The sequence below is a fragment of the Habropoda laboriosa genome, unplaced genomic scaffold (genome assembly GCF_001263275.1).
Source record: "Habropoda laboriosa isolate 0110345459 unplaced genomic scaffold, ASM126327v1 scaffold101, whole genome shotgun sequence".
Taxonomy (NCBI): domain Eukaryota; kingdom Metazoa; phylum Arthropoda; class Insecta; order Hymenoptera; family Apidae; genus Habropoda; species Habropoda laboriosa.
Window position 1 is genome coordinate 649,886 of NW_017100207.1, and position 26,591 is coordinate 676,476.

The window sequence follows — 26,591 nt, forward strand, 5'->3', positions numbered from 1 at the left end:
AACTGTTCTAGGCGATGCTTGGAAATTTTTCACAAATTTTAACACTGTCGTTTTGGAAAAATTACTATTTCTGGTGTCCATTTAACCCTTTCAACGCGATCGGTCAATGTGAGGATGCGTTAAAGGCGTGAAGCAGTTCGCGAGATTTTGGGTGTGACTAAATTTCGAGTGAACGCTTTTGTTAACGCTTATTTCGAATTTTTTATAAAAACACTCGGTAGAAAATGTAGCTAATACGAAAATTGCGGCTCAGTATCTCGACACGGTACCAAAGGGTTAACTATTGTTTTCTATTGCCCCAGATTTCTTCCGGAACCTTTCAAAATTATTAAAAAATCCTACCCTTAATTCCTTAATTTATCTACAGATATAAATCCACTAAGGTACGCAAGATATAAAAGGTAAAATCTATCACAGGTAGATAAGCGAACGAAGAGAGAGAGAGGCGAATTTAACAAGAATTATAAAGAACTCCCGTGGACTATTTTCCAACGAAAACACTATTGATAGGTCGTGTTCCTGGTAGGTATTTGTACGGTAATTTCCGTGAAACGGTGAAACACGTGGATTTTTTACCAACCAAAAAGCCACGCACAGACCAGCGATAACGGTGATCTGTAGCCCTGTTGGAGCAGGGGGGCTCATGCATAATTAATTAAATGGATATGCAATTTCGATTGCAAGCGGCGCAGAGGACGGTACACACCCCATTCCTCCCAGAGAGGGTTGGCACGCTCATTTAGAAAATGAAATTGCACGAGAGGGCGTGCACCCAACCCCCGGGAACATGCGCACCTCGTTACATCATCCCGCTTCCTCTAGGTACAATCCCGTAGGTACAGGCGATTCGATCCTCCTCCAAACGGAGTCTTCCCTTATCCTCCTAGGTTCCCTCTATCGCCAGAGGAAAATGGAGGTGGGTGTTTTTGCCAGTGGTATATACATCGACGTGCTCGCCGTTTTAAAGCCTGTCAGGGGATGAATTTTGTTTATGGCCGGTACCATTAACCGGAACTGTCGCGGATATGAACCTTTTGGAACGGGGGAAATGAAAGCTGGAGTATCGTGCACTTTTCTAGGTGTTGAATCAGATTGTTTGTGATATATTTCCTGTTCTCCGAGCACTCGTTTAGTTCGTTCTTAATCCTTTCTGACTTGGGAGTTGTGTGATCTGTACAGGCTCCATTTTGGAAATGTTGGACGGGGAATTTTGGAATGTAGGTGAAATTTGGGAGTTCGGCTTTTGGAGGTCTCTCTGAGATTTGAATATTTGTGAAAGTTCTTTAGCGTGGGAGAAATTTAGGGGAGAGCTCGGAAGCTACACCTTGGGTTTCTGAAGATCTCTACTCTGTATTTTGCAAATTTCAGAGCATCGAGTTAAAAATCTTCGTGAAATTCTTAAATTCTCAAAGACTCGATTCCTCAGAGAACGTAATAAAATCAGCTTTCAATATTTCTCAAACTTCTCAATTCTGAAAATTTCAGGCACTGAAATTCCAAAGATGCTTCAAAAGCAACCTTCTCGATATCCAAACATCCCTAAATTTGCATCTCCCAAATTATCAAAGCATCGGCAACTTCCAAATTCCCCAACAAACACCTTACAAATGATCCCACGAAGATCTCCGCGGCTCTTCCACAGATAATTCCAAGTGAATCGATCATCGACGGGATCGAACACCGCCGAAACCTCCCAAACGGCTACAAAAACCGAACCAGACGACGTAGAACCGTGCAATTCTTTTGAGAATGCAGCGAAGGAGCGCGACATATCGCGCTGGGCGTGTGACGGGGCGCGAGATCCTCGGGAGGGAAGGTTCTACGGTGGAAAAACGAGGCCATAGATTCGGTGCTCGTTGGAGGATTGGTTTTTTGCCAAGGAACGTCGCGGTGTCGTGTGCTAGCGCGAGACGATCCCTCGCAGATGGCGCGAGCACAACGTAGGTTCTGTGATTAATTAAAACTCGTTTCCGCGGCTTTCGTGCGCCTCCAACTCTACAGAGACAGAGACACGCTCCACTCTTACGCCGCACCCCCCGTTGAGGAAAGGGGTTGGTCCTTCGAGAAGGAAGTAGCTCTCCCTCGCAGCGTGGAAAGCGGCCATGCGCACCTCACAGCCATCATCAGACCCTTCCCCTTCCTGGTAGGGGTGGAAGGAGGGTCGATGCAGCCACACCTGTGCAGCTGCAACTCGATGCTCGGGATGTAACTCGGCCTCTATGGGGATTTCTTCGCTCCGTACTGCCTTCTGCCTCGTGTTGATTCTGGGAACGGGCAAAGATGGAGGATCGCGAGGTGAAAAGTATGCATTTTTCGGAGATAACGGTGTTACTTGGTCAGCTTGAATTAGGGAGAGACGTTTTTATTGCGAGGTGAAACATATGCACTTTTGGGGCAAGAGTGTTATTTAGGCAGCTTCTTTTGCGTCTTGAATTAGGGAGAGACATTTTTATCGCAAGGTGACAAATATGCATTTTTGGGAGGTAAGAGTGTTACTTGGTCGGCTTGAATTAGGGAGAGACATTTTTATTGTGGGGTGAAGAATATGCATTTTTGGGGCAAGAGTGTTACTCGGGCAGCTTCTTTTGAGTCTTGAATTAGGGAGAGAAATTTTTATCGCGAGTTGAAAAATATGCATTTCTGGTAAGTGAGAGTGTTAGAAAAATTTGTTAATTACTAAATGGGGCAAGTACGAATTTTGAAACCAAGGAAAGTGAATTATAGACGAAGGTTGAATACAGAAAGGAACGAATTTGAGGAAATCCAATCTGTTCAAAGGTTTAATTTCGTTTTCAATAACATCGTGACTCAAAAGATAGCGACACACTATATCCGAAAACTTCGTGAACATTTTTCCACTCTCCCTCGGGCACCACGCGAAGATGAAAAATCGTTCAGAGGGTCAAGGCAGGTGAAGATTGGGAATAAATCATCAAGCATTCTGTACCGGCGAATCCGGTATCCAATTAAAGTATCCACATTTCTCCTCGGGATTCCTGCTAGCAAAATACTCAGGAAGGAGTCATCTCCTATGAAACACAAGGAAAAGAAAAAAAGGAAAAGAAACGAAGCTTCACCGAGGTCCTGTTAATTGCGAAACAGAAAGATGATCGATGACCGCTGACATCATAAAGTAAAACGAGCAATAACCAATGCTGCTCCAGGCGGTACGAACAATTTCTACCTATCCGAGAAGAGTAACAAGGATTCAGAGAACTATCCTATGGAAAAACTTCCGCTCGATCGAGAGAGAAACGAGGAAACGAGGCGCCGCTTTGGAAGATAGCGGAGGATTCACTATCAGTTGCCAAAGGGGGACAAGAAGCCTCGCGAGACCAGCGGCATAGGAACAAGGAACCAGTAGCACTATCGGGAAGAGAGAGAGAGAGAGAAAGAGAGTTGAAGCAGAAACGAGGAAGCGCGTAGAATCGAAGCAAGACACCACGATCACTCCTATCTAAAGAGCAACAGAGAAGCCATACCCGATCTATCCTATATACACACACACGAGCAACAAAGACAGCGTGCACAGAGTGAAAGAGAGAGAGAGAGAGAGAGTGAGAGGTAGAGAGGCAGAACGAAAGGGTTGAAGGCGAGAAAGAGAGAGGAGGAACGATGAGGTCGATGAGGAAGGCAGCCTCGGTCGGCGCACTCAGAGGCGTAACCAGCAAGCCTCGACTGGATTGGTCGAGAACGGAGCAGCCTGGTTTCCACCCATCGCAGGCGCAACTCTGAAAAAATCCTGACCCCCTCCAGGAGGTGGAAAGACGAAGGTGGACGAGAGAAGGAAGGAAAGGCAACGTAAAAGAGGCAGACAGGAGCCGCTCAGGGACCTCCTGAGGCGAACTATAGTCCTCTCTTCCTGGCGGCAACCCCGCCCGAGGGTTGACTTCCAACTCCCTCCCCAGCCCTCTCTCGTAGCCGCCATCACCGCCTCTCTATCTGCCTCCTGCCTCTCTCCTCCCACCCCTCCACATCTCTTTCATACCAACCGACACACAGAGGGTTATACCGAATCTCCAGGTCCTCCTTTTATTTTTTTCTCCTTCCCTTCTCTCTTCTCTTCCTTTTCATTTTATTTTTCTCTTTTTTTCTCTGCCTCTCGAGCTTCTGCTCGCGAGGGTTTCATCATTTCTGAAGGAGCTTGAATGTTTTAAAAGGGGTTGGAGGAGGGTAGGGGAGCGAGAGGCCAAGCGACGAAGAGAAGACTCGTTGCTCGCTTTTTCCAAGCGTGCCTGGTCGCGGACCATCAGCTGGCTCGATGTTTTGAATTCTGATGGCTAATTGACTGGTTAGCGGAGGAACGTGATTTCTGGGCCCCGAACGATGCTACGAGGGGATGTTTTATTGCCTCAGATTCACTTCTGCCTCGCTTGTTTATTTGTTACTCCCTTAAAAATTGAAATATCGACAGAATCCCAACGTTAACGATACGAAATACATTCGGGAACATGTGTGAAAAATTCTGGAAGAATCACTCGAATTTTACTCGAGTTACGAATAATTAGAGGTAATTATATCCTTAGTTTTAAGATAACAAAGTATGAATTTATGGAAAGAAAAAAAAACAAATCGATTTCTTGAACCGGTAAAGGTAGTCTAACCTCTTAAAGCGACTTCTTGCCACGTTTGACCCACGATCGATCGTTTCCGATGGCTCGGCGACAGAGGAGGATCCTCCAGAGCCAAAAGGCGTGCAACTTTTTTCACCCCTTCCACGACTTCCATAGAATACTTCGTTTGGGATTACTTAAAGACTGGGAGAATGCGATTCAGCGCGCATCCTTTGCAGAATTTTAGTTCCAATTCCAGTTGCCCGAAAAAGGACGAGGAATGCGCCAGGTCGAAGTCAATGTCTACCTGGAGACAGCCGCCTCGGAACGCCGCGCGGCATCCTAATTTCATTTCGGCCCGTTTCCAGCTCGTTTCGACGATGAGACGCTCGTTAACCATCTCGTGCGCGACTTTCGCTAATTTCACCGTTCAAACCCTCCCGTGACTATTCCGAGTCCTGAGAAGATCTTCGATCGTCAACTTTCCGGACATCCTCGCCCGTCGTTTCATCCTTTCATCTTCCAGAAAATTTAGAAATTTTTTTAGATTTAGATTTTTTTAGATTTCTACGATAAAATTTTTGCTGCATTCTTCTTCTCGATTGTAAATCAGGGAACAGTTGATTAATCAATTTAGATTCATTTGCAATCGGTTAGGTTTTATTTCATGGAAATGGCGATGAGCTTGGAGGAATTCGCCTATCGCCGCTCAGATCTTCAGCCTAGGCTGCGCCTTTTCTTATTCCCATGTACACCGGCGCTAATTACAGCACGGCGATTCGACCAGCGCTTTTCCATAGAGGGAAATGGAATTTCCTTGGCGCGCGGAGTTCAAAGTCGTCGGCTTTCCTGGAGGCCGGAAACACGCCAAAGAGTCAACGGACTCGCACAGTCGACGTGTGCCGTTCCTACGTAGTCGACACCCGGCGACGAATGTAAAGATCTCTTGCTCCTTTGACGATGTTACTGTGCCGCCGAGGAATTACGCAATCTTTAACCCTTTAAGCGTTTGGCGCGTCTGAGAAAGGCGCTCGCGACGATACGGGCCTGAGACGCGGCTGTTAAACGAGAGATACCGGGGAACGATAGTCGATTAATCACGTTAATGGTAATTTTTAACGACTTGTGAATAATTCTCGCGACTTACCTCTTTCTCTTTCGTGACTTGCGAGGTATTAATTTGTTAAAATTTCTTCGTCACTGTCAACACTGTTAAGTATTAATATGAAATTTGCCTAATAACGTTCGTGAAATGCTTCCACAAGAAATTAATCGAATATCTTCATGTGAAAGAAGCGCCAAATGTGTCTCAGTGCTGAAAGTGTTAAAGGATAGAGGAGAAAAGTTACTAGAAATTATCCGATGAATTTCTACGCTTCCTCGATGGAATAACGGATTCTCCGTACATTTTTTTCTGCGGAATCATGCGGTGGACATAGGGATTCACGTGGAAAGGCACGATAGCGACGATAACTCGGCTAACGATCGTCTCGAGGACGCGAAAAATCGCGAGTCACTGGAAAAGAGGGTGGGAAAGGACAGGAAAGGAGGGCCAGGCGAGGTTACGCGGCAGAATCGACAAACGAGCGAACTTGGCCCGTGTTCTAATTGCGTATATGACTATGCTTAATTTCCCCCTTCGTCCCGTGCGCACGAAAACGATCGTTCGCGTGCTTCTCCATTGAAACGCGCCGAATGGAACGCGATTCCGCCACGTGATCGTTCATTGGAACCGCAATTTCTAATTTCGATTTCTTACCCGGCTGGAGAAAAGAAGGTTGAATTCTTCGAGAAACCTTGAAATCGTAGAAAATACTGTTCGATTTCAGCGTGAAAATTCGATTCGAAACATTGGCGAGCGTAGTTGTAGAAAAGAGCGACGCCTCCTCCTACGCTTCGAGAGGAGAAGCACGGGCAAGAAACCGATGACCAACTTTAAATCGGTGGCTCGTGCGTCGACCGCGACCCGTTATGAGTTATTGACACCTATTCCGAGGTTAGAGGCACTTTCGTTCCGATAATTAACTGTCTCTCCCGAGAGTCGTACTTTGTGGAAAATCTTGGACCATTCGTATGGGAGATCACATATGCAGATCTTGTGTTTAATAATTAACCCCCTGAGGTTAGAGGGTCTTTCGTTCCGATACTTATCTGTCTCTCGAAAAGCTGTATTTTCTGGAAAATCTTGAAAATTTCAAATTCACTTGAAAAATGGAACCTTGAAAATCTTTCGGGAAAACCTTTCACACGGTAGACCACACATGCAAATCTTCTTTTTAATAATTAACCCCTTGGTTTGTGAGATTTCTAATCTGAGGTTAGAGGGACTTTTGTTTCAACACTTATCTAACTTTCCCAAAGGCTGTATTTTCTGGAAAATCTTGAAAACTCAAAATTTCAACCTTGCCACTCGACGTATCTTGCAAATTTCAAATTGATTTGAAAATTGGAACCTTGGAACTTGAAAATCTTGAAAACTTCAGACTGACTTGAAAACTGAAACCTTGACGCTCGAGAATCTTTCTGAAAAACCATCTACTTAGTAGATCACATATGCAACTCTTATTTTTAATAATTAACCCCTTGCCTTCCAAGACTCCACCAAGGGTGTGTCAAAGATTTTTTAATACAAGTCAGAAAACTTAAAAAAGAACAGTAAAAAGTACTATTTCCTTTGTAAATCGGTGAAAAACTTTCTTCTATCGAATCAGCGAGAAAACCTAACACACCTTCACCCTGTCCTAGAATTTCACCTATTACCTTACGCATACCATGCCACAAAAACGATTAAAACTCGCTGCCCAAATCGCACGTCAATTTACCCAACAACACCATCGCTCGTAATCGGCAACCCAGCGTATCGTTGGTAAAATCGTGATTCGAATATACCCCGTATCGTTGTAGCCCAAGCGAAAGGAGAAGTGGCGTGTATAGTAGCGACAAAGAAACGCGTTAAAATAAATACACTCCGTCTAAGGGTGAAGGTGGTGTTCCTCCGAGCAGGCCGTTAAACCGAATGAATATTTCCCGAGAGCGATCCAATTACGCCGCCTGTACCATTCGTTGATCGTCCTGTAAAACACACCCTGAACAGACAGACAGAGAAGAGACGGTGGCGCACGCACAGGCACAACACTTCCCGCCACTTCATCCCCGTTTCGCCACACGCAGAAATATCCACGCGAGGCGTAATGCCCGCGCCACGGACGCAATTATCCCATTTAAATTAAGCCGCATAATTGGACGGCCGTCTATTCACACTCGTAAAGCGGCAGCGCGAGCTTTTACAGCCCTGGCAAAGGATGAATTTAAGAAGCGGCTCGAGCCACTCTTTTCTCTCTTGCCTCGCTAGAGGGGTTAAAGCAGGAGGAGCGGATGTAGAACGAAAATGCGAAAGAGAGAGACAGGGAAGATCCATTCTTGGTTGAAAGGATACTGGCTACTGTTCGCCGCTACGAAACGATCTCGTCCTTTCTCCGTTTCTCTCTCTCTCTCTCTCTCCTCCTTTTTCCTTGCTCTTTTTCTCTCAAGAAGGGTTATATCGTGTATTTTTTTCTCCCCTTCTTGACGTCTCTGTCTTTTGTTTTTCAGGCGTTGCTCTTGAATCTGCTTCTGGGGTTACGTATCCACAGTCGATGATTTTTTTCTCTCTTGTTTTTCCTTTGGGCTGATTTGCGTTTCGGTCGGAATACGATTTTCTCTGGTTGCGTGAAATAATTGGAGCGATGGGTAAGCGCCTTCTGGGATTAGCGCAGGGGTAATTTTCTTGCTCGACTAAGTCCGCTGATTTTCGATTCCCTTTTCGAAAGATCGTGGTAAGCTGCAGTGTGCTGAAATTAACGTTCTACCTTCGTAATGAGTAATTAGTTCGTGACGATATTGCGGGACTGTGTTCATAAAGAGAAGCTTTATGCTAGAGGAGAGAGAAAATTCGAAATCATTACTCTGAGACCTTTATGAGAATATTGTAAATAATTAACGCTATTTATCAATATTTACAATAGCGACTACAATTTATCATTCATCAAATAACAACGATAAAAGAGAAGGAAAGACGGAGAGATTGGAAGATATTCCAATTTCCCGAGAGGAACAATGCCCGCCGCTAAAAGAAAGATTATTCCGTTAATTGAATTTGCACTCGGCCGATCATGGACCTCCGAATTTTTGTAGGACCAGATCGAGGAATTCGGGGATGATCAGGATCGACGGAGGAATGCATCGATCGGTCGATCGTCTAGGAAGGGTCTTTAAAGATCCACGGCATTTCGGGGACAGACGTTTTGCGGCGGGAGAGCAAAGGGCTTCCTGGAAAGTCCTGAAGAAGGCTTCGCGTTCCAGCGAAGGTGGTCCACGATATCTCGATCCTGTGCAATTCTCATTTCTCTCTTCGCAGCAACAATCCACCCCAAAAAAATCAATCTTTAACCCATTACCTTACAATTTCTTACGTTCACACACATCTATCTCATCTACTCCTGAAAAGTCGTACATTCGTGAAATTCCTCGTTCGAAAGAGGAAAAACCACAGAAATTTCAATATCAACACCTTTCGATCGAACGAACGCCAGAAGAACCCATTCACTTTCCTTGGACAGAAGCTAAAACACGTATCGGCTAAATGATATTCATTAAGATCGAGCAAAAAGAGACATTGCGAATGGTCAACGCAAAAAAAAAAAAAAAGAAGTGGCAAGTTGTACTGTAATTGAACGGTTTGATGCTTACGAGATCGTAGATCGATCGGTCTACGCCTCGATCGTCAAGCAATGATCCACCACGCAGCGCCAATTAGCCTGTTAATGCAATCAGTAAATTGGCGCCAATGTCGCGGTCGACTGCTTTCCCACAAAGTTTCAAGCGGAAGATCGGTCCAATTACGCGTTAGAGTGATAATTGGTGAATTTATAGTCGGCTCTGTCTCGGTCGACGCTCGAGCGATCTCCTCCATTGGCCTGGGACGAGGACAATTAATTGTCTAATTATCGTTAATACCAAACCTCCTCCCCCTCTCCTCCTCACCCTAGAACCGAGCCTCTCCCTTCACCTACAGGCCAATTTCTCGATCGAAACACACCGTTTCGACCGTCTGGCGCACGAGTTGTTCATTGAAACGCTGCATAATGCATGGGGGATCGCTAACAGCCTCGACTATTATTTAATTAAGTTCGAGAAGAACGCTCGTTCGGCTTATTTTTTTTTACTTGCGCCGAGGAATAGTAGAAAAATTCGTGGAATTACACTTGCAACGTACGAAAAGAAGAATTTCTTTTTTTTTTTGACAAAGAGATCCATGGAATTTCTCCTTCGAATTATGATACTGGACGAAGAAGCTCCGTGGACAGAGCAATTCCAGGAGCGCAAAAATCTGAAACGGCTGAGTAGTATCTCAGATTCGTCATCAATCGTCAACCGAGCAAAGTGTTGAAACCCTCGATCGCTCTCTAATCACTCCTATTCCGTTCATCTCGCGAAAATCGTTCTCGCAAAGGAGCCCACTATCATTTAACGCTAAGATCGAAATTCTGCCATTACCCATACACAAACACGCATCGATCGAAAATCCACCGAAATAAAAAAGAGGAAATTTTTTCCTGCACGTGCCCGAGGAATCGACAGAAGATCCGTCAAAAGGAAGATCCTAGAACCGCTTACATATTGATACGACGAAACGAGAAATCAGGAATCGACCAACCTCTCTCTCTCTCTCTGGCTGAATCGTCGTATTAATTCACAATAGTCGAATTAGAAATGGTAATTGACGTTAAGAGGAACGGTGGGTGATTAGTTTTTGCCGAACGGAGGGACCAAGCAGCTAGCACTCGACTCGAATTAGTTCCTCGCTGCATGAACGCGGGTCCAGAGGACTCGAAGGTGGACCAAGAGAGAGAGAGAGGATCGGGACAAGGGAGAGACGAGAGAGTTGTGTAGAGAAGGACGGAATAGGAGGTGGGGAAGACAGGGTGAAATAAGTGGGAGGGAGCGGTCTCTGGGAACATCACAAAGCGACTCCTCGTCGCTCCTGCCTTTTGCTTTATTTCACTTCGTTTTTAATTCCACTGTCAAGACCCGGGCCGCCGCCACGAAAAACCACCGAGACCATCCTCCTCAAAAAAAGCCTCGTTCGGCCGAGCCCTCTTCTATCCGTCCACCTTGCTACCCTCCGTTCTATTAGGATTCCTGCTCGATTAAAACGGGGTCGATTACGATTATTTCCACGTTTGCACCTTGATCTTGGATAGGTGCACGTTGCTCTTTTCTTCATTCGGACGGTTTGCTCGTTTGTCTTTGTTTATTGGGATTAATTTTTGTCAGAGGTTGGGCAATTCTTTTTCTCTCTTATTTAGGATATAATTAGGATATTGTTGATTCAACATTGAGATCGCTGCGCAAGTATACGCGTTTTTGCGGAGAACGGCGGGCAGGAAGAAGTGGGGAAAAAATGAATGAAGTCGAGGAGCGAGATCGACTGCTAGCCCCCGTAGAAACTTGGCTAATGTCATTATAATGGCCCGTCAAGCCATCCGACCATTTGTCTCGAAATTGCCGAAAAATAAAGAATCCTAGCATCCTGTGTCCCTCAGCGACAGATTCCTCCGAAAAATTCGCAGCCCTGCACCGTGTAAGTGCAATTCTTCCCTGGGCCAAATATCTTCATTAAAGGAAATTAGAGCTCTTCTTATTTTAACTCTCAGATTACATTTCCTTCTTTATTAGCTTAATATCTGATTCACTCTCTATACGAGAAATACCTGAAATTTCGTTTCATGCGTGAACGTACTCACGCTTTTCCCATCGAAACAGAAGATCAATCGATTAAATTTCGTCCTTTATCAAATTAACATCTGACACACCCGCACGAGAGAAAATTCCCGTAAATTTCGTTTCATACGCGAACACACTCACGCTTTTCGCATGAAAGCTCAATAAACCTTAATATCTCCGGCACGTAAATTTCCACCTAAAAATCACCCCTTCGAAAACTCGTCAACCACCCAGTACAATCGAAAGACACGTTAGAATCTCTCCGGCGATTTGAATTTCGCCGGAAAGGCGGTAGGGTGGGAGGCAGGGAGAGACTTGGTACGAACAGCTGTCGGCCAACCCTACCTGTCTCTCCCCGCGTCGATCGCTTATTGGGCCATCTCTCTGGCACGGGGTGGCGAAAAAGTTCGGCTGCCGATATCGAGCTCGCTCGCTCTACCTCCTCGCACTACTACGGGGCGCTTTCGCTTCGTGGAACGACGTTTCCAATTCGCGTCGCCGCGGATTTTTTGTAATTAATCCTCGCCGTGCATCGCGACGGAAGGATGCGACCGTAGATGCTGAGGTATAGAGAGGGGCGGAGGAGAGAGCGAGCGTAAAGGGAACCAGAGAGATAGAGGAAGAGAGGAGAGTAGAGAGAAGGTAGGAGGAGTGTGGTAGAAGGGATAAAGGGGGAGGGAATGAACGAAACGAAAGGGAATAAAAGTAAAGAGGAGAGTAAGAGAGAGAGAGAGAGAGAAGGAGAAGAAGGAAGAACGTAGTAGAGAGACCAGTCTGCCGCGGTGTATCCGGTTTTTGCGGGCGTCAGATGACAGTCGCTTATTTACCGGGGCCCGCGGCCATCTTGCTGCGATCTGACTTAAGGAGGAGGCCCCGAACACACGGGGCTAGGGAAAAAAGAAGGGGGCGATCAGAGGATCCCGAAGTGGTTCCGCGAGGATGCGAGAAAGACCGTGGAGGCGATGGACTCCGCTCGAATTAATCGATCGGTTATCAACGTCCACGGGATTCGTGGAATGGAAGAAATATGGGGACGATGTTGTGTACAGGACGGGACCAAGGGGGCTTGTATGATTTCTTATTGTTCGATCGTCGCTTGGAATTGTTACCGTTCGCTTAACGACCAACTCTTGTATTTCTTCTCTTTTTTCTCTCTTTTTTTTTTCAAGACGAGAAACGTGTCCTCTTTTTTTCGTACACCGAGAGTATTTGTTCTATTAGGTGTATCCGACGAGTAATGTCTGTGACGGTTGTAACAGAAATTGTGCTCGATTGTAGCTTCTCAGTTTAGCGGGATAGATTGATCGAATGCATTAGAGAATGAAATATACACGCTATCGATCTTCGTACAGGGTGGTCCGTAAGTCAGTTTTATCGTTTAAAAATTGTACCTTTTCCTTTGTTTATCGTGCGTGGATATTTTTTCGATTTTCGTCACGACAGAGAGACAAACGGGAATAATGGAAAATTGGATTAATCGGTGGTTAATTATCCTGGAAATTAATGATGCCAGCGTTGCCTACGAGAGAGCGTGTCTCCGAGTCGAAGGGGATTCCAGGTAACAGGTAAACCACGTCTTTGCTCGTGGAGACGCAAAAGCGGCCGATCCACGCCGGATAGTGGTCTCGAAGCACGCTTTAATTACCGCTAATTAACATGTTCCTGCCAGGTCGAAGTCAGCACCGTTTACGGCCAACTACTTAGGAATGTTCATCCAGCCTCTACCGGGGGCAAACTCGATTATTGTACGCCTTTTGCCGCTCCAGCGTTTTCTTTTCTTGCCACCGCTTCAATCATTGCTGCGTTACTTGTGGAATTTCGAACAAATTGCCCCGCCGAACCACGACTATGAAAACTTTTCTCGGAACAGAAACAGAAATTCCTCGATAACGTTTTTTAACGAACCTCGAATCGAACGTCGAAAAAAATAATTCCAAACCGACAAATATTCCTCCATTCGAACTTTCTCTCCACTATCGCCGATACAGAAATGATATTCGAGGAAAATTCCTCTCTCCTTTCATTTGTCATCTCAGCTTTGCGTTTGACTCGCCAGTTTCTCTCCCTATTGTCTGCCACGCGGAGATAGTTTTGTCCCTCCACCGGGGAATCCTATCGGAGGATCAGCCAAAGACACCACCGAATCTCCGTGAAAGATCCTCTAGGAATCGCCCGTGACGGATTCGAACAGTTTCATCGGAGCTTCTCGTGATACTACCGATGATCCGGTGTGACCTTGTCCGGTAGAAGAGCAGCTCTTCGCCAAGGTCTAGGGAACGGTCAACACTTCTTTGGTAGCCACCCCTTTCTCCGCTTTCTTTCCACTTCCTCCAGCCCTGTTTTTTTCCCCACCGCGGACTCCTTTCGTCGCCAGGAGTTTCTGTTTTCTTTCCTGAGGAACTTTTTGCTCCACGTCTGTATCCTCCCTTTCGTCGTCCACAATAGAGAGTGTCGGGGATCGAGAATTTCTCGAGATCGAACGATCAACCGTCTGTGCAACTATCAGGGCTACCTAAGACTCTGTTAGAAAAAATCGTCTGCAATTTGAGTTATCGGGAAAATGAAGGGAAAGAAGAGAGTTGACAGAGTGTATTAATGGACGTAGAAGAGTGTTTGACAACTCTTGACAGACTCTATTCGAATTTCCCGACCCGGAACGAGGAGGCGTCGTATGTGCTCGCGCGTTAATTAGTCGTCGAGGAGTTTAAAGGGCTGGCCTGGAAGGACTTTCTAGGTGGTCTCGAAGCCTCGAGTCATCATTCGCTCATTTACTTTGTAAAACAATCTTGCCGACGGGCTCGATAGGCCTAACTGTATTAAACTTACCACCGGCGTAATTAAAACTTTCCCTGGAGATCCTTCGAATTCGCGGTTCCTTCGTCGCTGGACGCGTTAATTAATTAACAGCTACCAATTCTCCACCGATACCACGGTTCTACGTAGACAAACGTAGAACGCCGGAAATCTTCAACGAAGATGATCATTCGCGGAGATAAATAGAACGCGAAGGATTTTCCAGGAATTTCTCGCGAGCGGAGAAGTCGCGTTGGGATTAACAGGGTGGGCCAGATTTCCCCTGGCCGCTAAGCCACCTTGTTTTTTTCACTCATTTCCCTTCTAATCCTTACAGATGCCACGGTGATCAAGCTTTTTCCCTAATTCGTATTACCAAGGACCCGCATGCGAGTGTGCCCTAATCTTGACGGAGCGCGACCACCTTCATCCGTCGCTGTTTGTTAAACACCTCTGCTTTGTAAACGCGGCAAAATCCTCCTGGACGCTCGAAGAAATAGCAACTTGAGAAATTTTTTAACAAATCATGTTTTATTACACCATCGGAAGGAAGTGAACTGACAAAGTTGCACAAGGTTCGTCGTTTGAATGGGGGAACGACGGAGAATGAAATGGGAACGATCTACGATAGGGGTTGAATGAATGATAAATATCGATCTACATGATCAGTACTACTGTGCCTTTTATTTCTTTCTTTTTCTCTCCCTCGTTCAGCGTCTACGACGAACAGTAAATTATTATCCCTAATGTAATCCTAGATCCTTCGAACGCACCTATAATCATTGTCCTATGCAATGATAGCGGATACACGATTTTATTTATTTTTTTTTTTTTTCGCAAGATGATAATAATAAACCCGACACAACCCGGACAACGAAAAATTCGCTAAAGGCAGTCCGTTTCTTCTTCTTCTCCTCCTCTCTCTTTTTTTTCCATTTTGTTTTTTTAAACAGCGTTAATTAAAGTGCACAAAAAGCTGTGATGTTTGATATCGTAGCGAACGATCGACGCTCAAACAACGTTCGAACACCACCCGTCGATTCATACACAACAAACACCATAACGACACCATAGTATCCTCATGTGCATCCATACTCCTCTCCTATCTCCTCCCCTAGCCCACGTTCTTCGTCGTTTCTGCGGTGTAGAAATGTAAAAGTGTGCGTGGATTAGAGCGTTTTTTTTTCCCCGGTCTAACACCGCGCACACATGCACACCTCTGGACCGCGAAAAACTCGAATAAAAGTCTCTCCTCTTTTCTATCCGCGGGAAAAAAGTGTTACAATAGTTTTACTCCTATCAGCACCTTTTTTTTTTTTTTTTTTGTCGAAAAACAATGCTTCCGTCGGTTGTCCGAGAACCGGCTGATTGAGAAGGGATGGTTGTTCGATGAGAATGACCAAAAAAAAGAAAAAAAAGAAAATACCTCTTTGTTCGAACCCTGAGACACTTCATCTATCTAAGAATTTCTTCTTTTTCCTTCTTTTTTTTTTCCATCGAATTTTCAAACGACGATCTTGAGTGTGTTTCCTCGAATGTCAAGAATAATTTCACACTAGACGAAGATGTCTTTCCTTCCTTTTTATACACGCGTAAGGCATCAATTTTGATTTAGAAAATATCTATACTTTGCTTCCTTCGGTTTAGTCATTTTCATAACACCATCTCTTCGCGAACTCTCTCTCTCTCTCACTCACTCACATTATTATTAATTACACACACTTGTTACTCTCTCTCTCTCTTCTTCCGTGACACATTCAATTATTAGAAAAGAGATATCGAATTGTCTTTGGATTTCAACAGCTTACTTTTCATCCCCCCCCATTCTGCCCCGCCTGTGTGTAAAATAATGGTAATAACGATAAGAAACAATACACACACGCATACATGCACACATGCACACACACATTTTCTCTCTGCACTTTTGCACGATTGTTTCCCCCTCCCCACCCCCCACCCCCGTAACCCCGGATCACGTATGCTAAGCAGCGCGGTATGGTATAACCTCTCGTTCGCGCACCTCTCTCTGTATACGTTATTATACAGATTATAATATAATGTATAAGTATATGATAACTCGTGTACAAAAATATTTTATGTTAAATCGACTATCGTCATTGAACGTCCCCGCCACGTAGCAATTGCCTATCCTCTGATCCTTGGAGACGCAGATCAGCTCGGCACCAATTCCGTTCCTGGAACAATTCAAAAGTATGCGAATCGTGAGGATAATTGCGAGGTTCGTGGTTTTCTTTTCAATTGTTTTTTAATTGGGTGATGTGTTTGTGTCGTTAATGTTCCGCCTCTGAGACTGAAGTGTTCGTTGGAAAGACACGCTTTCCGAAGGATTCTTGGCAAAATTCTTGAACGCGAAATTTCGGGAAAGTTGCGGGTAGAGGTACGATTCGCTGTACAAAAAAAAAGGTCATTTCTACAATGATTCGTCGACTTGCAAGAACGAATTTTCGGAAAAATTGCGGATAGACAAAAAATTGGTCGCACAAAAAAAATTACACAATCAATTCCTATCGTCCAATCACTTAACTCGATGGACAGAGATTCATTGGAGAATTTCGCGCGAAATACTCCGTCGAAAAGAGACTTTTCTCCGGTAACCAAGCATATCCATCGTTTCTCGCCAAGGATCTCGATCCTTTCACGAGCGACACACACTCGTCTCTGTGTCCTGCATGTGCGCGCGCGCGTGTGTGTGGGATTTCTGATATATATATATATATATATATACATGTACGCTTGGATCAGTTGGCCACGTGATCGAATGAAATGCGCTTCGCGGTCGACTGACTTTTCCGAAATGTTTTTCCGGCTAGCAGGAAATGACCGGGACTCCATTCTTTCCCCTATTCTTTTGTCTTCGACCGCGGAATCCTTTCTCGCGATACTCGCCTAGAGGAAGAGGGGAGAGAAAAAAGAGCTCGATCGAACAGAACGGTTTTGCACGCGATTCTCGAACAACGAGAAAAACCGCGATCGTTGCAGATTGATTTTTCGCTGGATTCTCTTTGTACCAAAGAATCAGGCGCCATGCTGCTAGGTTTCGAGAGAGAAAGAAAGAAAAAAAAACACACACCGAAGTTTGTTGCCTGCTTAGCTTCGATTAGATATCGTTCGAGTTTCTTTTTTCTCTCTCTCTCGAATGTGTTCGCCGGCGATTTCATCCGTGTCGCGAAGTTTAACCCGACGCCGTTACCCGCGAGGTGGTTTTTCCGCGGAAGATCGAACTGCTGCTTTGTTCTTGCGCGTGTACCGATGGTAAGAAGAAGCGTAATATTTTCTTCCCACCAATCTCGATAATAAAGGAGAGAAAAGATTTTGTCGAATTTTATTTTATTCTACTTTTATTAAACGGGTTGAAGATGAAAATTGAGAACGTGAAGGGGCGAAGTGTGACGGAGTAAATATGAAGAAACTATTGTTCAAGATTCGAGATGAAAAATGAGTTTGTTACAGAGTGGAAGATAGCGATCTCTAAACTGAAATTCTCGGGAGAAATAGTCGCGTAGAGGATGAAATGGATAAAATTTCGAAGGTTAACGCGAAAGATTGAAAAATGAAGTGTGCGGGAAAGGAAGGATCGGGTAACGAGGGAAGGACGTGTACCAAGACGAAGAATAATTTAAAACGAGTCATGGAAATCCCTGTGGATCGACGAGGTCGTTTGTGGCGCTTCTTAAATTCACATTAAGGACGACTGGTGACGACGAAAATGACGGGTACGAAGGGTGTCACGCATGCCACGTCGAAACGGCGTTTAGCATCGCGGTGAAATAACTCGTTTTGTCGTTTCGAACGTTGAAAACTTGTTCTCCGATCGTTTCTTCCTTCGCCAATCGAGGACACTTGGCGCCGTGAAATTTCATCGAAACAGAAAAAGAACACAGAGAAAAATTCCTTCGTTCGTTAGAAATGTTCTGTTAAACGAGCGAAGTGAAATTTGATCGAAATGAAAAATTGAGGGAAAAAATAGAAAAATTTCCTTTATTCGCAGCACGAGTAATTCACCAGAGAGAATTGAAAAAGAACAATAAGCCATGGAAGTGAAGTGAGAAAAATCGCATTAAATAAGCATCGTAAGCCGCTTTCCTCGCGCACAGCTGTCCTTCGCGGGAAAATTTCCACTTTTCCAGAGGACACGACGTTCCTTTTCTTTGCGAGAACTCCGAGGGATTGAAAAGAGTTCGCGCCTCTGCTCGAATTGCCTGTCGTGCAGTCTAGTTAGAGAAGGGAAGAAGTATGATCGTGCACACGTAAAACTTCCCTCTATTTTCCCCCTCTCTTTTTGTTATTAGCTAAGTATACCGCCTCTGGCTTATGTTAAGCTTCGGCAATTATTTGTCATAGTCAGCTAAGACGAAAGTGGAGACAATAGCGTGGGGTGAGTCCTCTACAGGATAAGACGTTCCCATCAATTCTGCTTTTCCTCTTTTCGTCTTCCTCTTGACCTTCACCTCGCTCCATATAAACGCGACAGAATCCATCCGCACTCTTCGAAAATCATATTTTTAATATTTCGTGTGCATATCGGTTCGTGGAATTTCTCCATAATTTCCTGTCGCCGAGAAAATTTTCTTCTTTTCCAATAATTTCTTGCCGCCAAGAGAATTTCCCTCTTTTTCAATAATTTCTTGTCGCCAGGAGAATTTTCTTCTTTTTCAATAATTTCTTGTCGCCGAGAAAATTTTCTTCTTTTTTAATAATTTCTTATCGCCGAGAAAATTTTCCTATTTCTCTATAATTTCTTGTCACCAGGAGAATTTTCTTCTTTTTTAATAATTTCTTGTCGCCCAGAGAATTTCCATCTTCCTCGATAATTTCTTATCACCAAGAGAATTCTCTCTTTCTCGCTAATTTCTTATTAATCTTACTAATCTTATTAATCTCGTTTATTCTTCCAATTTTTTATAGTACAAACAAGAAGACGAACGCCTAAAACGCGTTAAGAGGAAGATGGAAATAGTTCCCTCTCGAGTTGGACGCTGCGTGGAAACAATAGGCACACTCAAAAAGCGGCAAGCAGAATGGAAAGAAGAAGAGGAGGAAGGATCGAGTCCGCGAGAAAACGCAACGAAGCCATTCAACGTGCTGTTGTGGAAATGCTCCAGGCCTGTCCGGAACGACATAATAATCAACCGGTACCGAAGATTGCGAGGAGCACTCGTTCTCCAGCGGTGAAAGAGGAAGGGGACGAACCTCTTTTCTACCTAACTTATACTTATTATTGCATTATCTCTCCTTTTGGCCTAGAATGATCCCCGAGCTGCGTGGCGAACAGCGAAACGACGGGAAAAAGTTTCTCTCTCGCGCCGAGCACATAATCCACGGTGCAATTGGTGGTAATTGGAGGGACGATTGAAATCTCGGTGAAACAGTTTAAACGATCAAATTTGACAAATCTAACAATTGCAACATTTTTCTCTTCAACTGATAAATAGTAACTTTTGACATTAATTATGACAAACATTTCGCTAATTACTTCACGTTAAAATTAGAGTGCAAATTTTCCCGCGTTTTTCTCAAGTGAATTCTACGCGAAAAATATTTGGCTCCGAGTGAAGCAGAGCTTCTAATAATTAGAACGTACGACAAATTGAAGAGTTGGAATTTCGAACGAATTCGACTAGGAAGCCGCGAATTACCTAACCCGAAGATTACCGCAGAATATAATGGAGAATAATTCCGTGGGTAAAATTGAAACTCTACAAATGTTACCGCGGTTAATTGGCAATTACAGCTGCGTTTATTCCTATGTATGCAGAGGGACGACGTTTTTCCAGGAATTTTTCGAGAGAAAGCCACCAACCAGTGGACATCGCTCGAGGTGGAGTTCTCCGGCATATTTTTCAAGAAACTCGCGTCGATTCCGCCTCACCGTGGGTCACATGTTCCTTGTTAGTGCACCTCTGCTCGACAGGTGCATCTCTCTCTCTCTCTCTCTCTCTGCCAGAGCGTCTTCTTTTGCGTTCTTGCGACGCTTAAACACGCGGCCAACGATCACGATAATGTCTTCATCTCTCGCTTTCCGCGACCGGTGGATTGCTCGCGCCGCGAATCCCGGCTTCTTATCTGCGCCGTGCTTTTTTGCGATAATAGCGCGTGTAATTCTAGCGGCTGGCAAAAACCTACTGGAGTAGCAGGAGAAAGGTGGGGGAAAATTGATAGGACGACGCCTTCACAGGGCTCGAAAGGCTAACCCTTTCGTTTTGGGCGTTTCTACGCCAACCCTTTGCATTTTTATCGTCGTGTAAGCTCCTCGTAATTACCTGACAATCTCGAGCTGTGTCTCACTATCTTTTTTTCTAAGCGAAGATCGAGTTTTGGCGGAAAATTGTTTTCAACGCCGGATATGTCGTGTTTTTTTAATACTGAAAGAATATTCGAACTTTGGTTAAAAAAGCAGTGAATTCTTTTCAAGGCGTGATACCTGTCTTTTTTTTAATGTTAAAGGAGTATTTCCGGGGATTCGACAAGCTCGAGAGGAAAATTGTACCGCCGACGTAGGAAAATAATATACGTTGCTAATTTCGAACGCGAGTACTACAGTTTCTGACACGTTGCACCCCGCCAAAGGGGGTGGCTTCTCCTTCTGAATGTGCCGCGGAGTTTCGTGAGCTCCTTAATGAACCGAGTTCGCGAGAACCATTAATAACCTCGAGCAAGTCCTGGAAAGGGACAGGGAACGTTTCAAGTGTACTCCTAGAAAATACTTTCACTCTTACGAAGAAAATTTCAAACACACTTTATTAATTCAATCAAAATATCCTACTTCGAAGAAACCGACATATAGTTAACAACCAACGAGACGAAACGAAAAACGAAGGAGTGGATGAACCAAGGAGAAAACGCAAGGAGGTCCCATCAAAAACCGAGGAAAGGAACGCAGAGATCAGCGGAGAACGAGGAAGACATCGGAGAAAGAGGGTGGGTAGAGGTGTCTGGCAGCCCTAATGCGACGTATCAATATACGTGGGTGCCGGTGATGGGCCAATATCGCATAAGTGGCCCGATTCACCGTCATTTGTTACGTTTTGTTCGGTCTAAGTAATTTAAGAGTCACCCTTTGCTCGTCACCCTCTCCAGCCACGGGGCGAACGACACAGAAAGAGAAAGAGAGAGAGAGAGATGGAAGGTGGTGCAGGGGTTGGTCGGACAGGCAGAGAAACCTTCGACTACTGAGAGGGGTGGCTGACTGTACTTCGCCTCCATTCTTCGGCAAATCGCGGCATATTTGTCAGATTTTTGTTCGAGAACAAAACCTCGAGGACCTTTCTTGCGAGGGGTGGGACGGGCTTAAGGGGGTTGGGAGTTAAGTGGATTGGTTTCGTCTGAACGCGACCGACTTAATTCGACCCTTCCTGCCAGCCACTTGATCCCACGACTTCCGATTCGTTTCGAAACACCGTTTACGATTTACACACTCTCCAGAACGAGATCACTCGGACGTCGAATTTTCGACCGGTCGGAAATTGATTTTTTAAGAATTTTTTTTTGTAGTTTGCTTGCGTGCAGAGTAGTGTCTTTGCGGTCCTATGTCGAGACGGGCATGACGTAAGAATTTTTGCCTTCAGATATCATACAATGATAAACGATAATAAATCATTTTTTTATGCGTTAATATTATAACGAAACTTAGTATTTTATAACCAATACTGCGTTGAAATATTGAAAAAATTTGAGGAAAATGAGTGCGAATTAAGTGGACTATTTGGACCGCGAAAGGTTAACAAAGATTCTTCTCCTCGGAATTCTTCTGTGTCCGATTCTAACCCCTTCGGTGTTCAGTTAAACGTGGATAGAATAGTTTTACAGAATAGTGAGAATGTAAAAGAAAATCGAGTGTCGTGAATGTAGAACGAAGGTGGAATTGTACAGAATTTTCACTCACCCTTGAAACCCTTTTCCGGGGAGGTTGACTCGGGGTTGTTCACATCTGACGTGACATCCGCCTCGTTCTCTATGGGCGCGTCAATCTGAAATCAAACAAATTTTTTCCTCCGTCAAGGCAAACATATGATTCTCCTGTGAATCATTCAGATTTATAATATCGTATCCTCAGAAGACCGGTCTACGAGACGTAGACGATATGATCTCACGATAATTCAACGGGACAAACTCTGGACAGAGGGAAAGGAGAGACGGCGGAAGAAGGGCGGTGGATTTTAGTAATGCACATAAAGGACACGTGTGAACAGCTGGCGACGTTCATACGACCGCCTTCCCACGCGTCTTCGTGGATCACACGTGGGATCTTCGGGTATTACACATGGAACACGGGCCACGTGGATCTCGATCCGCCCATTTCGCCCGGGAAACTGTCGCTGAAGCTTCCGAGCCACTGGCAAATATTTATTTATTCCACGGTAACTTTCCTTTGTTTATTGTTTGGTAATATTGAAAAAATAAATACGCTGTCTGTTTTTTTTTTTATGAAGAAAATAGATCGGTTAAGATCGCGAAAAAGGATTACACAGGAGATATTAGTGTCAATGTTGGATCGATCGGTGTTATTATGAATCATGTGCGGGTCTTTTGGAGGGAAGAGCGAGCAACACTGGCGTAGGTGTAATTATGTCTTCTGGAACCCCTTATTCCCACAGAACTAAATATAGCAAGTGTCATCCGATGGCCTGGACACACATGTCTCGCGTACCAAGACGCCACATCTGGTCGCTGTTTCCTGCTGGCCGTGGCATCTTCTGCAATATGATTTATTTTCGAGAGAACACGAATCCCAGAGATTCACGCTTAGGCCGCGTTATCGAACCGCTGCTCAATGACCACGAGCAAACAGAGTGTCTCTCTGATCGTTTCAAGAAATTATACTCGATCTCTGTGCACTTGGAAATATTTCACGAGGAAATCTTTGAGAGTCTCTGGTCGCGATGCATCACAATCGAAAGGGTTCAAAGATAACACTCAACCTCTGTAAATTTTCAAATATCTCGCGAGTAAGAAAACATCGAGAGATCAAGGAAAATTGCGCCTTTGATCCTGACGGATCACAATTATATATTTTAAAATTTCTCACGAGAAGAAATCTACACCATCGAAAAATTGAATTTCCGATCGCGATGGATCACGATCGAAAGGGTTACGACTTTGGCAGAAACCGTGGAGGATCGAGGGGATCGAGGTGACCAGCACGAGGAATGCACGGTGCACCGCGAGAGAAGTTCCCCGAATGTTTCTTTCTTTCATCTCCGAAACATTATTCTCTCAGGCCTAACGGCGGACTCGCTCTAGATGGGAACTCGAGGAACGGGAACGGTGGGGCAGGTAAAGAGCGTCTACGCGGGGCCAGTTTTGAAATGCTCGGGCAATATAGTGAGTTCGTTATGAGGCTCGCCCCGACGTGGTATGGCTCATAATTGTAGAGCTGGCTCGAGAGCCGAGCACCTTCGGGCGCGTTCTTCCTCTCGACTGACACCTATTGTCCATAGGAAAATCCCTCCACGCTTCTAAAATTCAGCGATCTCCTATGAACCCTATCCTACGAAAAAAATTCAAACCAACCAAAAAAGAACTCGTAGAATGAAAATTAACTCCTTCACTTAGTCGCTCTGTTTGAATATCTTGAAGGAAAGGGTTAATCGGCAAGAGAGAAGAAAGAAAAGCGAACTCACGAATGGACAAAACATTTTCGGGCAGAGGATGAAAATTATTAGCCCGGGAATGTCTTAATCCTCGACAGCGGAGCGAAGACTCGCGGTTGCACAGCTTAACATAAATTTTTTTCCACGGAGAAACGCGAGGATGCTTGGTTGTAAGTGGTGCAGCAGCAGCAGCAGCAACGTGGACTGCACCGCCGGTGCATAATGCATGCGAGGCGTCGAACGTCATTTAACCGCGTTAACGTGGACCAAAGCTTTTTGTCACGAGCAACTTGCTCCCCTCTCGACACCTTATCAGCCCACGTGGCGGGAGTGAAGAATTTGATAGAAACATCCGCGAGATTTAACGATGTTTTTTTTTTTTCTCGGGGAGATTGGTATGAAAATCGTGGTTTCGATTTTTGACGGGACCGACGCTGGAGGAATTTTGCCGCGAAGCTAAGGTTCTCGTCAAGAATGCGTGTCTTAAGTTATTCCCAGGCTGTCTCGAGTTATTTATCTGTCTACACCGAAAGGGGTGAATCTTACCCCTTCCATCTGACCGCGTCTTAATACGCGGCACAGAGTAAATAAACCCGATGCTCCCTGTATTATGAGATACTCGTTCGAGAGTTAAATTAATTCCCTCTAATCTTCTGCTTGTTTTAAAAGATCAGGATAAATCTAAGGACAGATTATTGTTTTTCTTTTTTTGAACGATCGTCGTCGAATATTTGACAATCTTTAAGGGGGTACACCGACCTGATTCGGTTGACAAGAGGGAATTTTTTCCCAAGGAGTGGGGGAGAATAACACCTCCGTAATAAGATTTTTACCTTCCAAAAATTGAAGAAAGAAGCTGAAAGTTACATTTACATATATCCTCTGAAAAGAATGGAACCTTTGAAAAGAATTTCTAAACTTCCTTAAACTACAATAAAAAAAATTTTAATTTACAACATACCTTGCAGATAAAATAATTTTTAATTCAGCTATTCTATAGACACTTTCGTTACAGACAGAATCGTCCTATGAAGCACGAGAGTTGCAGATGATTTAAAGGTCCACGATGGAAAGACGAAAGTTCGGAAGTGAAAGAGAGCGGAAGGGCCGCGGTAAGACTTAATACGAAGGAAGTTACGCGGCGGAAGACCGCACGGTGTATAAATTCAAAGTAGATTAATATTATCCCCGCGACTGTCGCGGCGGCAAACTTATGGCGCTAATTCACCCGACGAATTATTACTCGGCGCTGCCTCCAGTCAGCCCCACTGTGTGTTTTGCCAAACGGGGGGTGTCCTGTCGTTAATAGAAGTCGTACGTGCTTCACAGGACACCATAGGACGTGTCTTTGGATATTACCACCCTCTCTCCCTCGATCCTAAATTCCGGTTACGTCTGACGAAGGATTAACGAACGACTGGCTAAATGATTTTTCCTCTTTTCTCCTAATTTCTGACCAACTTTGAATTTTTTTTAATCCTCAATTTTTCTTGTTACTGGTACACAGGTTACTACAGAATATTTGAACAGAGAGAGGGAGAGAGCGCACCCATCTCTCATTAGTATGTAGGATGCCTCACTAATTTAATAATTTTTTTTGTGGTTAATATATTTAAAATCTCGTAGAATATTGTAAATTAATGAAGAATTAACTCATCATAGAACAACCCATTAGACTATTACAGAATCAAGGGAAGAAAGTAATGAATCCAACTTTTTTTCTCCGGCGGTCACCCATCCTAAAGTTGATCGCGACGAGTGAAGCTTTACTTGATTATCGAGCAAGACTCGACACTACCGACCCCCCGACTTAGCTCCACACCGGAACTTCCTAACATTACTATAATTTACTTGCTACATACTATAGTAATTCCGTTTAAAGTAATCACTCCTTGAATATATCATCGTTCCAAAGTTAATTACTCAATTTCATTAAATTTATTCGATTATTCGAGGCAAAAATTAGTAACGAAATTCAGAAACAGAACTTAATGCACGAATTACTAGCACACAAGATGCCTAGCTAATTTAACAATTTCGTAACGTCCGTTCAGCTTTGCTTAAACAAGAAAATAATGAATTTCATCGGTCTTGTACGTATTCACGTGAAATTTCGCAAATCGTGACGCTATAAATTCGCGATCCGGATCGGTCGATAAAAAGGAATTTCGCATTGTCATTCTAATCTGGAGTGGAAAGGGGAACGAGGAGGTGCTCCAGTGGTCTTTTAAGAAAATTAAGGAGCCCCTGCATTGTCTCTCGTCTCGCGGAAGCTTCACGAGAGGAGAAGCGTAGACAACAGCTGTTTAGCATCCCCGATGAAAAAGCCGGGCCGGTAATTATTCAAATTATTTTCAAGAAGGGCCACGGTTTTCTGCCTCGGCCACTGCCGACCGGCGGATGTCTTTATATACTCCCCTCGGTCTAACGGGTGTGAAGGAAGTGCACAGTGGTCCTCTCTCATCGAAACGACGGCGAGAAGAGAGGAGAAAGAAAGAAGAAAAAAATGAAAGAAAAGGAACGAGGTACAACAGACACTTTGTGTGTCGGCACAAGACTATCCTCAGACGCTTAAATTCTACTTTTACATGAAGCTCCTACTTAGCCGTGGGTATTCATTAATTAAGCGACACGCTTCATTGACGAGATTTCGAAGAATCGGAGAGAATAAAAGAGGCCGAAAACTACTCCAATTTATCTCCGTGGATTTTCGAGAATTCTCCGCAAATTGTTTTTTAACATTTCACCAATAAATCTTCCGTGATCTTTCACGAAGAATGAAATAGAAGAAAGAGAAGCGTCAAATTTTACTGGAGCTTATATCTCGGTGGATTTTCCAGAATTCTCTGCAAATTATTTTTGAAAATAG

The 26,591-nt window shown here is 44.4% G+C and overlaps 1 protein-coding gene across 1 annotated transcript in view; it reads right to left on the reverse strand.

Moving 5' to 3' along the window:
• Positions 1–16,283: 16,283 nt before the first annotated feature.
• Positions 16,284–26,591, reverse strand: part of LOC108570640 (ubiquitin carboxyl-terminal hydrolase 48-like) — a 55,151-nt gene continuing 44,843 nt past the window's right edge. The window contains exons 16-17 of the mRNA XM_017932525.1: positions 22,015–22,099; positions 16,284–16,306 (exon numbers count right to left, since the gene is read on the reverse strand). Of these exons, the coding sequence (XP_017788014.1) occupies positions 16,284–16,306; positions 22,015–22,099 (108 nt within the window). The remainder of the gene's footprint in view (positions 16,307–22,014; positions 22,100–26,591) is intronic.